The sequence below is a fragment of the Pteronotus mesoamericanus genome, unplaced genomic scaffold (assembly GCF_021234165.1).
Source record: "Pteronotus mesoamericanus isolate MK-2021 breed Mesoamerican mustached bat unplaced genomic scaffold, CSHL_Meso_final contig_116, whole genome shotgun sequence".
NCBI classification, from domain to species: Eukaryota; Metazoa; Chordata; class Mammalia; order Chiroptera; family Mormoopidae; genus Pteronotus; species Pteronotus mesoamericanus.
The window spans coordinates 34,439,609-34,452,238 of NW_026555027.1; the positions used below are offsets into that span (position 1 = coordinate 34,439,609).

General features: G+C 42.5%; 1 protein-coding gene across 3 annotated transcripts in view; it reads left to right on the forward strand.

Annotated features, from left to right (window-relative positions):
- The window catches only part of FNDC3B (fibronectin type III domain containing 3B), a 311,713-nt gene that overhangs the window by 232,697 nt on the left and 66,386 nt on the right, over nucleotides 1–12,630 (forward strand). For all 3 annotated transcript variants that reach the window (XM_054580585.1, XM_054580576.1, XM_054580593.1), the window contains exons 10-11: nucleotides 1,617–1,755; nucleotides 4,915–4,968. In XM_054580585.1, coding sequence (XP_054436560.1) covers nucleotides 1,617–1,755; nucleotides 4,915–4,968 — 193 coding nt within the window. The remainder of the gene's footprint in view (nucleotides 1–1,616; nucleotides 1,756–4,914; nucleotides 4,969–12,630) is intronic.

Genomic DNA, 12,630 nt, shown 5'->3' on the forward strand with positions numbered 1-12,630 from the left:
CCTTGTCAGGAATGTTCTATGATTCATTTTAAGTAACTCTCAGGGAGCCTGCCCTGGTACATGGAAATGATCTTGCCAGTTCTACCGCTCAGTTTTATATTATCATGAGTCTACTTACAGAGAGAGCAGAAGAAAGAGCATTTCTTTTATCAGTTCAGACGAGAGCATCCTAATGATGAGCATTCTTTGTTCAGATCGATGTCATGGTAGCTCTCCTCCCATAAGGCAAGTGACTCAAATATCTAGTAAATACGTATTTTACCTTTTAGGATTTTACTAATACAGCATGGGGCAAAAGTAGATTTACAGTTGTTTGTATGGAAAATAATACAGCAGTTAACAAATAATAATACAGTAACTGTGTTGTGTACTCACAACTGTAAGCGTACTTTTGCCCTGCAATGTGTGTCTTGTAGTACTTTTGATTTAGGTGACCTCTATAAAGCTTTTGGGATGGACCTTGAGGGGAAAGGGTTTTGCAAATCACACACCTAATTAGAATCCATTTTCCATAGTGTTATCTTTGGCTGTTGTTCATTGACTAGAGTAATGGGAAATGGATTGTGGGTGTTTAGAGAAACAGTGATTGCAGGATGAGGAAGCACAGCGGGCAACAAGTGTAGCCCTTAGACTTCCACACTGAGTACAGCTGATCCAAAACTTCCTAGCTGTGTAGTATTGGGAAATTTGCTTCACCTTTCCGTTATAAGAATTAAGGACTGGATAAGTATTTTTTTAACTCGGAATAGCTGAATCCTTGCATCTCTTTTAAGCAGCAAAGATTTCTTTGTTGTCTTTTTCAAAGAATTTGTTTTTAATTTTTTTAATGCCCAATATAAAAAAAAATGGAAAAGTAGGAAATAAGATGGTAAAAATCAACAATTTTATTTCATGCTTTTTGAAAGGAGGGTAGTTCTATAATAGCACATTTTTATTCACACCTTCTCTGGAGTTGTCAGGCACATCGCTCAGTGTTGCACCAGACATTTTAATGTGCAGAGTATATATCTTAAACCTTGGCACCAGGTATAGGAGTTAAATCTTCACTTGGGTAAACTGTACCTGAACATAGTTTTCATTGAATTAGGGGGGAGGTTCAGTCAGCAGTAGGAACCATACTTCCATGTACGAAATGTCCTTATTTCTACCTAAACATGTGCAAGGTTATTCAAAGGTGTCCTTGTTACTTGCACTTCTCTACTGCCTCTCTAACCTTTGACTCTCATTTCTTCTTGTCTTTCACCAACTCTTTACCTTTAGCCACTTTTCAAGGTCAATTGGAGAGTGACAGGCTGGTTTTTAGAATGTAAATTTGGAGACTTTTCTGGGGATTAAGGGTATTTAGTATAGTCTTTTTCAGCCAGTAGACCTTGCCTATCTTAAATGGCACTGGTTGGTTGGTACCATTAGCAGAGTGAGCGAACGCACTGAGGCACATTCCCTGCAGGGTGATTATCTCCCGAAAATGCTGACTGTAATTACGGCAGGGCAAGGCTACCAGATAAGAACGAGAGTCATGGTGTGCACTACCTCAGGAGATCTGTTCCACTATGGAAAGCCCTGGTCTTCTGTGATGGGCCAGTGCCACTGACTGTACCTGTCTGTTTTGTTTTCAGGGTATATGCCATGTACAACTCTGTAAAGGGATCCTGCTCTGAGCCAGTTAGTTTCACCACCCACAGCTGCGCACCTGAATGCCCGTTCCCACCCAAGCTGGCACACAGGAGCAAAAGTTCACTCACCTTGCAGTGGAAGGTGGGTACCTCAGAGTGTTGGGAATAGTTTGAAGTCTGTAGCCATTTGAAACATTCATTTAGCACTGTTCCCATTTAGTGATGATGTTTGTTTTTTTCCATAGTAACTGTGTGAAATAAATTGTTATATCAAGAGTTGCCATGTCTATAAAAGGGGGCTGGGAGAGGGGACTACGAAACCAAGCTTTAGCTCTATTTGCAGGGGAGTTTGGTGATTTTCTTAGGCTCAGGAGCAATCCATTATAAGTGATATAAATATTTAAGATAATTAAATTTCATTACTTTCTAATTCATTTCAACAAAACTTACAGGACTTTAGTAAAAGGTTTTTGTAAAGATTTATAGATAATGTAGGTCCATAGCTCTGTTGGTTTTTTTTAGTGATGATTCTGAAATGTTTACTATATAAGACTGCCTATGATGTTTAGTATTCTAAACTACATTAAGATTTAATTAATTTTTACTTATTTAGGCCTTAAATCAGTCAGGATTACTAATTATTTTTTAAAAGTCTAAATTCTATAATAGGTCTCATGTTACTGGCTACAAATAATTCTTGCCAAAGAAAGGTTCTTAATGTGTTTCATGAGCTTATTAGTCACTCATACTTGTGTGTTTGCAAGAAAATAGTAGATTATGGTATTAACCTTTGTAGTAATCATTTCTGTATGTGGATATCTTAAAATATAGTTTAAAATGTAAAATATGTAGAAATAGAGATAATACAGATTTATGGCATTTGGGTGGAACACTAATATGTGAAAGGAATAAGGTGGTTAGTGAGATCCATTATGGGTAAAGAAATACTGTATTTTTTTTCCTCTACCAGAGGGTCGAATTTACCTAGGAAGCTGATAAAAGCAGTTGAGAGTAGTGGTTAGCAACAAAGCCTGGGCCTCACCAGACCCCAATCCTGTGGGCAGCTGCATTCTCATTGCCGGTGGCCAGCACTGCATGTGTTATTTGGACAAAGGCAAAGCTTAAACTGGCTTAGAGTCTGAACTATTTTATTTTTCTTCCTGGCTTCCAGGGATAATCCAGGTCAGTGATTGCCCACCTTTTCAGAGTTTTAACACCCAATCGGTCATCATTATTTAATTTTTTGGAGCATATACATCCATTTTAAAATGTGTTCTGTAGGAATACAGATGTAAATATATCTTTAATTAACAGAAGAAGTAACATTAATTTTGTTTGGAAATTGTAAGAAATCTTCTTAAGAATACTAGAGGGACCTCAGGGTATTACAAACCTAAAGTTGGGAATCACTGATATATATTCTGCTTAAAACCTACATGCAATTCAAGTTTCGGGCAGACTTGAGGAAACCTGCAACTTGAGGAAAAATTGTTCTTATTAGAAGGAAAATGTTTCACCTTTTCTTTCTCCCTTTGTTTAATTGTGAATCAGAAACAACCTCCTGTTCCATTCAGTCATGCGCAAACTTGAAAGTTCTGAATTTAGTTCAGTTTTTGTTTAAGTGTTCTTAAACATAAGATTTCCTGATCACAGTGTTCTAGCTGGGGGCACGAGGACAGGGGACATGCTCTGGCTGCCCACCTGTCCTTGATTCCGCAAAGACACTGAGGGAGCTCAGGGTCTTCTAATGTCTTCTCGTTAGCAGCAGGAGATGGGGGGGAGGGGGCCAAAGCTGGCGTTCCCACCCTCATGGGATGAAAGGTTCTGGTCAGGCAGGATATCACAGAGGAAACTACTAAAAAACAATTTCTCTGCAGGAGTGTGAGCCATTGTAAATGCAATTCTTATTTTAGAAATGGTTCCTCATCTAAAACTTTAACATTATACATTATTTAGAACTTTAAATGTATCCCTGTCTGTCTCCCAAATAGAGTCCACAAAAGCCTAAAATTGCAGCTTAATAGAATATACAGTCTGAAGTAAACTCACCTGAAACTTTAGTTTGGGAACTCAGAGATTCTATTATTCAGAAGAAGGAGGGAAAGGAGAGAAAGAAGAGTTTCTTTATTAATTTAACTAATATTTACTGAGCCCCTGATGATGTTTTATTAACAGTAATAAAGCAACAGCTGCTGTTTACTGAGTACTTCCTATAAGTCCTGGTAGTTCAGTAGTTGATTTACATACATTCTCCCAATTACGTATCACACACATCTATTCTTGGAACAAGAAATTAAACATTGATATTAAGCAGCTAACATCAGACCACACATGACAAACAGCCAAGCAGGGCCTCAGATCAGCTCTGGTGGCCAGGCTGCCTTTCGCCGGAGGCAGGGCACTGCAGTTTCTGGGGCTCTGTTCTTCCCTGGGGAGGAGCCAGGCCCGGATGCATTTTTGCGGTGGGGACATGGTCCTTTTTCAGTTGCCTCCCCCACTTTTTAGATTCTCTCTCTCCTCCTCTCTCCTGCTCTTCCTCCCCTTCTTTCTCTCCCTCCCTCCCTCCCCCTGTCTACCTCTCCTTCCCTGCCTCTCTCTTATCTCCTTCACATTTCTCTCATCTCTATCCTACTGCCCTGGTGCTGCAAAGGGACTCCAGTGCCGCACTCCCCTGTAGCAGATGTAATCCTGCAAAACACTTTTTTCTCCAAAGTTTTTCACCCCACCCCCACCCCCATTGTCCAAAGCCTGTTTTCCCAGTGAAGCAGATCTCAGAATGCTCTTAAGAGGAAAGCAAATGATCTAACTTCTTTTTGCTGACTTATAAAGGTCTAATAATAGTCTTTGGTAATGTAGTCAGAGGATCCCATTTTTCCCTCATTTTTATTTAAAAGGGGTGGGGATGGATCTTAAATCCACAAAAATACAGATTCTTAACTCTGAACCTAGCTGGGTCAGCTCTATCCTGGCAGACCCAAGCAGCAACTGTGTTTCTTAGCTGCCTTTTTTCTCCTCTACTCTTAAACTTAAAGTTGCCTCTTAAAAGTTTTTTCCCCAGAGGATAAAGGTGTAAAGGTAGTGGTGGTAGGGAAGACAGGTTTGGCTATTTGTGGTAATAATTTATAAATAGTGGAAGGACTTTCTTTGCAGTTGAATTTTATTAAAATTGGTTTCTGATAATGTTTGACCAAGGCAATACAGGAGATATCCAGGGTTATAGGTTAGCACTAACAAAGACACTGTATTTGAACTAATTATTTATATCTGCAAACTACTTTCTCTAATTCTTCTTATTTTTTAGGCACCAATTGACAATGGCTCAAAAATCACAAACTACCTTTTGGAATGGGATGAGGTAAGCATATTTTCATATTCATCTAAAATGCCATTTCAAAAATAAATTACCTGAACAAATACCGTTTTATTTTTTTATTCTTTTTTAAGATGTGCTAAACATGGAAAAAAGAATGTAAGCAGAGAAAAATATAAGCCAATAGTTATTGATTGGAAAATGAAGATGGATTGAAGTAGCATAAAGAATTGTACATTAAACCCTGGTTGGGTGGCTCAGTTGGTTGGAGCGTCATCCTGTACACCAAAAGGTTGTGGGTTTGATTCTCGGTCAGGGCACATACCTGTGTTGTGGGTTCAATCCCTGGTCAGGGCATGTACAGAAGGCCACTGATCAATGATTCTTTCTCTCTCTTTCTTGCTCTCGTTCTCCCTCTCTCCCTCTCTCTTCTTCTCTCTCTAGTACCAATCATCATATCCTCAAGTGAAGATTTTTTTAAAAAGGAATTCTGCATTAAAACGTGCACATTTGCAAGAAATGTTACTATAAAGGAAAAGACAGGGTTTTAATAATTTTGGAGTTGCCAGTGCCTAGCCATTCATTAATTAGTATTAAAAAGTGATTGCTTTGTCATCCTGACTGCTCACTGTGATCTGCATAAGTGGTTTTGATAAATTAAACCACACTGTGGCTCAGGAAGCATAATTTGGTTTCCCTTTTTGAATTTGAATGACACATGCGCACTTCAGCGTCGCACTGCTGCACGCATACTGTCTGTAGGAGAGTGGGCAGCACCTGGAGGTCTCCGTCTCTCCCTGCCCACGTGTAATCTCCCTGTGGGTTAGAACATCCTGTAACAGGTGCATCGCCATTTGCAGTTTCTGTCCCCTGAGGCCCTTGGCATGGTACTCATGGTGGAGTCTCACTGTTTTGAAGCCACTCTGGGCTGAATGGTGACCAAGTCCATATCTGGTCTTGCTAAGCTGCAAACAGAATCTCAGGTAGGAAGCAATGAGGAAGACTTTTCATTTCCGAAAAGCAGCTGTACTTTTTGTACCTGTAGATCTTAATTCTCTTCATTCATTTACCCTTGCTTTAGTCTATTTTGCTGTGATTGAGCAAACAGACTAAGGATTTTAAGAATAGAAAATGTGGAATTGGGGGAAGAAATGCATGTTAACTAGTCTTGAAATTCAGGGGAATGAAAGATTTAGAACACAGGCTTAGATTTAGGCAAAAAGTAACCTGTCAGGTATGGAAAAGATATTTTAGCCAAATATAAAGTAAAAATTGGATGAAATTGTCATGATGAAATTTTGATGTAAAAAAAGGGGTCCTTCGTCACTTTCCATAGAAGCATATTTTCCCATCTGGGTTGCATCTGAATAGCAAGAGTCGAGTCACAAGTTACCAAAGACAACGATCTTTTGTTCTTAGGATCCTTATGAATGGTTTCTATGTACAGATTGGTGAAACCTCAGACAGAACTGTTAGGTTTTACAGATTAGGTGGATTTCATTTTAAGGTGATTTGATTTTGGAAAGCGAAACGACCTCTATGGACCTTGTGGGAAGAGATTTTTATAGGCAGTCAGGAAAGTTGGAAAGGAACCTGGCTGACCTGTGAGTACAGAGTTAACATCTTCCCACCTCCTCTTCCTCCCGAAGGATGCGTGCAAGTGGAATGGAAGTCTATTTTAAGAGTGGTGGTTTATCGCACTTACCTAATGTTTTCTCTCATATTTTAAGGTTTTATACTGAGATAGAGTTTACTACTGAAGAGGGGGCTTTTTTTTTCATTTCAGATACTTTCTCAGGGCGGTGTGTGCATGTGCATTTGTGTGTGTGTCTCCTTCCCCTCTGTTTTTTGCTGCTTCTCTGCCTCATAAATAATGTCAAAGAAGTTGAGCATCCTCCAAGGAAAACCCAGGTGCTGCAGGAAATGGGAACGATGACTCAGTTGTCGACTTCCTTCCTTTTGAATCTGAATTGGAAGTGCCCTGACATGATACTGGAGGAAATACCCCGCAGCCTCAGATGAAATGGGAGAAACGATTTCTGATGCCAATTTACAATCACTAGGACCCACGATAGACTAGTGACCACAAAATATTAAATGGTCTTTTTTTTGGCCTTCCACTGTCTTTCCCCTACTTGCTCCTTCCATCTTTCCCTTAGTCCCACCTGAATTTTTCTGCCTTTCTCTTTCCTCTATTTTTTTCTCTCCCACCTTGTAATTGCTGCTGATGAGCTTTATTGGAGATTAAGGTTAATCAACTAATACCTACTTTAGGTCTTTTGCCAACACAAGAATCCATTTACATTCTACAACATGATATTCACCTTCTCAAAAACCTTCTGGACCTCAACTCTGTATAGTACCCCTTAGAAACAGAATGATTGAAAGAGCACCATGATTAGAAAATGCGGATTCTGTTCCAAGTTTTAAACCAGGACATTTGACTGCTCCGGTCCTCAGTGACCCCATCAGTTTATGTACACTTCCATCATTTAGGCTCTCTCAAACCTGATTATTAGGATTGTCCCTCCTAACAAGAAAATATTTTGGGATCCCACTGTTGTTTGGCCTGAATATTAGTAATTTCTGCATTTATGGAGCAAACCTCTCAGTTCATATACATGGCATAGGAATACTGTTCACTGTCATATGAGGGATCTGTGACATGGCAAATAACGTCCTTATTCTGGGAGCTGAAAAAGCTAATATCATGTAATTTTTCTATATTTTAGGACAGCTATAGAAACAGACTTGGCCACGTGCTTCTCAAATTGTTCCATCCAGTAGCTTCTTGGATTTATGTTGTATCTCCCTCCTTTTCAGTCTCCCTAAAAAGGTTAAGAAATGGTACCATTGGATTTCCTGGCAGTGAAAATACCAGCAGTAGTAACCAGCTCATTCCTGCCCATCCTATCATTTCCGAAGTAGAGTTTCTGACGGAGCAGTCTTGCATCTGTCAGATGCAAAACTAACTTAGTTTGCATCTAAGTTAGGGATAGACCTCTTGTGGGCAGCTCACTTGGGTTGGCTTTTGGTTCTACATTTCCATGCAATTTAGCCTTGGCTTCAAGGAAGAAAAGCAAATATATGAACAAAGAACATCAGACCTGCAGAAAGTGTGAACACGTGAGGTGCTGGCCATCCCTTGGAAACCTGCTGGTAGCCGGGTGCACCTGGTACGAGGGACTTTTTCTAGGCCCTGCCCTGGTGGAGTCTGTAGGGGCTGGAGAGTGGGAGGGAGTGTGGTGCTGGCGTCACTCCCTAAAGCCAGAGCTCTCGTATCCCGGGACACCTGGCCCACCATACACCCATAGCCTTCTGTCTTTCAGGGGGGTGTAGGACAAGCTGAAAGGGCAGCAAACTTGTAGGGTGCCCACAGGAGCAAATCACCACTTGACAAGGAGATGGGTGCTACTCAGAGTCTCAAGGAAAGTTGTGTTCATGGGTAGCGTCCCACCTATTTCTGCTCTGGCACCTGGTCTGAGAATTACAGCTTGAGGCAAGGCAGTCCTGTTCATATTTATGCCACCACCAATTTCTGGGTGTCCCCATATTTTTATTACAATATAGCAGCACTGGCTAGAGTTCCTGGGATACTTTATTCTTTTGTTCTGTGTTTAACCACCATTCCAATAAAACAAGTAGAGTAAAATTTTCCAAGTGTTGGTAAAATTAAAGCACAGTCATCAGACCCAGCTGTCAAGCCTCTTAGAAGACGACCTCCACGAAGGAAGGAGCAGCAGCAGAGAGGCCATGGTGTGCCTGGCCTTTATTTCTGCTAGGACTGTGGCTGTGGGGCTGAGCTGACCTTGGGAAGAGCCACCCTCATCAATAGCCGTGGTCTCTGAAGGAGGTGTGGCCCTAATGGGGAACGGACAACAGAACATTACAGCACAAGAGAGAGCTGATCCACCATCTCTCCTAAATTTATTGCCATTACTGTCACATCACTGTTCTGTAGAATTCACTTCAAAATCACTCATTGATAGTTCTTCAAGAGGGTTAGCTGCCTACTTTTCTGTTACTAATTGTAACTAGGCAATCCCTTCGTTTTCAAATCGATGTGGGAAGTAACTGTGACCGCGAGATGGTAATGAGCAACTAAAAATGGAACACAGGTGTCTTTGGTTTTTCAGCTATGGCCATCAGTTTCGATTTTCCCTTAAAACAGATCAGTTTTCGTAACTTGGAAAGGTGTGGCCTTGGCTGGCCACATCCCCACATTGCGCTGGCTCAGATGAGTTGTAGTGCTTAAAGCCTTGGAACCTGCAGTCTGGCCTTAAAGTTTTGCAGATCGTCAGCCACCGTTTGCTCCCCCAGGATGCTCCCCATTATGAGCAGCAAAGCAGAAGGCCATTTTCAAGGTGGTTTTCTACTTGACTCTCGGATGAGTCATCATTACGTTTGGGTTTCTTTCTGATCATAATGTGCCCCTGTCCCCATGCTTAATTTATAGGTCATAGTTAGTCTGAAGACTGGAAGAAAGTAGGTCTGAAACTTTATTATGGTTTTTTTCTTTTGCTAGATTTGAGTATTATACCTAGTGCCTGTTTAAAAAACAACCAACCACAAGAACTCTTTTTATGAGTTGAGTTTTAGTTTAATCCTGAACTATGAGTAGGAGTAAATCTTCTTACCATTTTAACAGCAAAACAATGCTTAGATGCTAGGTTTCTCTTAGGGGTGGTTAGGCACCACCCCATGGGCCACCCTGAGCTACTCCCTTTGACCTGCCTCTCTGCTCCTTGGGCACCCTTCCAAGCTAACTTGGCCCCTCTGTTCTTTTCTGCTGCATGGCACAATGGAGGTGAGTTTTTCTCCAGAAGAAGCTAAGAGGGAAGGATGAGGACCTAGAGGCCTCTAGAGTAGGGATCGGATTTTGTGAAAAGGAATTACAAACCTCTGGGTTGATTTACACAGAAATGCCTGCCCAGTCTGTTTTAAGGGATGGTGATCTGGCCTTTTCCTTGAAAACTTGAGTAAAAGGGCAAGCTTCACAATCAAGTAGGAATTTTCTCTTCCATTTTAGAAAACATAAATTCTGTAAAGGAAGTATTTATGGAAACTTAACTTGTTGTGAGTTCTAAGACATTGTTTTAAGGCGTACCATGCAGAAATACTAACTGGTGCTATTAGTTACTCAGCAAATGCTGGTGTCCTGAGATCTTGTGATTCTATGGCATCGATTCATGTTGACGATATGTGTCAATGATGTGTTCACCTAAAGAGATGTGGATTAGTAGTCTCTGTTTTGTCTCTAACTAGTCGAGCAAGTACAATAATTTAACCTCCAAGCCCCAGCTTTCCCACTTGAAAAATGATGTCATTTATCTCATAGGAAGGCTAAGATTGAATGAGATTCAGTGTAATGATAATTTTATGTCACCTAAGCACAAGCTAACACCTGGGGTAGAAAAAGGTCTGCAGTTCGAAGAACTGAATGAAAGGAATGTGACATTCTTCTGTTGGGAACTTAACAGGAACCCTGAGGTCAGTGTCTCTGGTTTGCATTAAACAAAAACAGACATCAATGCTATATATAGATGTTCATTTGCCATTAGCTTAGTTTCCAGACATGACATGTAGGGAACACACGAAACAACCAGGAAAATAGCTTCGTGGGAATGTACGTGAAGTTCCTCAATCTTCCTCACATGTGACTCAGCTAGACCAAAAAGGAATTTCACATCTCGCTTCCCTGGTGACTAATAAGCCAACACAGCTATAAAATACAGTGGACTAAGAATAAATTGAAGACTATGGAAATCAAGGGATGTACAATTTGAAGTGGAGAGAGCAGAAAAAGCCAGCAGCAGGGAGAGCCCACACGCCTCTGGGGCGCCATTAACAAGCCAGGCGGTGCTCAGCAGTCCTGTTGCAGAAACCACTGTGGCGGGCCCCACATTGTCACTTCTGGGACACCGAGTTCAGGAGGAGCCAGCCTTGCTCACTTTGGAAATTGAGCTGGCCACGTAGGAGGTACTAGATAACTGGTTTATTAACCAGATAACTGATTCCCTTAGGTGTTGACTAGTTAGCATTGTTAACCTTGCAGAATGTTTTTCGCCCAAGCGAATTCGCCAAGGGCTTTTCAGGTTAGACAGCAGCTGTCCTTGAAGCAGAGGGACATGGGTCTCACAGGGGCATTGAGGAGAGGCGCCCTGAGGATGATGCAGCTGACGCCCAGTCTGGAGTGCTTCGCTGCCTCAGGCTGCGTGTCTGCCCAGTGGGGAAAGCTGGGAAGGCCTGTTTCCATTCCCCCACCCATCGCCAATGCCTGGCTGCAATGTGGGGGAAAGGTGTCATTTGCCCGGGTCCACATACCTTTTTGGTCATTCTCAGGGAATGCCCTCAAGGAGAGTGGAGGTGGGGTCTCAGCTTGGGCTGGCACTCTGTCCCTCGGAAACCATCTCTCACACAAGCGCCTCAAGCCGAACCAGTGGCCTGGCAGAGCAGCAGTGTTGTGCCCCACCACAGACCTTCACTGCCACCTCCAAGAGCACGTTCAGAGAGCCAGGGGCATGGCCACTCCTCCTCCGGCTCCTGCTGCAGGAAGCCAGGCCAGGGAGGATTTAACAAGCCCGAGAGGTCCACAGGTACCAAAGGCAAAGCCGAGCTAAAAGGAGCCCCCTCTCTCGGACCTCAACCCCAGTCATCTGCACACCTGAAGCAGACTGTCCATCTGCTTACCATTGTCACACGTGTGTGGGGTGTGTTTGGGCAGCGGAATTTGTGAGGAGCTTTCAGCTGAGACTCAATTTCGAATGCCCATCTTGGCCTCTGGCACCCAACTTATCAGCTCGCGTTTGTTGTGGCCGTTGGTTTGCTGTGCCTGCTTGGGCCTCGGCGACGTGGGTGGACTGAGCCCATCCATGTCTTGATTCACTTGTGAACAGTACAAGCTGCCTGTTCCAAAATCACCGCCTTGTTCCATTCCTCTGCCTTCACTGGGACAGTCCCAACACATTGATCTTATCAAAGAAGTTGACACCTGATGAACCGCCATATTTGGAGAGATAGGAAAATGACGTTTCTTCTAAGTCAGAGGGCCTGGTCACCCTTGCCTGTTTCAGGAGCTAAGCCTCTCTCACTAATAGAGAAAACTAGCGAGCCAGGGGATAAAGCGAATGCCGTGTTGATTTAGTAGCCTGAGACCACAAGCTATCCCAGCCCCTTTCCTTACCTTTGAAGGTTCCTCCGTGCCAGAGCGCTCAGTAAAATGAAAGAGGCATCACTGAGGGGGGAGTGAGGTTTGGCCCAGGGAACGTTTGCATCCACCCAGATGTGGAGTGCCTCCACCTCCCTGTTATGAGCCCCTTCTTATATATGGTTATGCTGCACATACATGCTCTTTTATTTCTCAAGCCAACATTTATCTTTGATGTTGCCTGGGGTCGGCCAGTGCTGGAACAACTTCTAAATATAGACGTACTAGCAGACTAAATCTTCGAGCCTGGCAGTAGTTCAGTTGGCCAGCACAAGCTTATTTTTTATTTGATTTATCTTTGCCGTCTCTGACAGGTTGAACTATGCCTGTTACAAAGAGTGCCCGGCCCAGAATCTCTCTGCCCATGCTGGGGTCCAGGAGCCATAGACTACGAGCACATAACTGATAAAACCAAATTCATGTAACTTATTTAGCAGGCAGTTATCAAATCTGGGAAGAGCACATTGAGAAGGCAGCAGGCGTGGCTGTGAAAGAGCCTG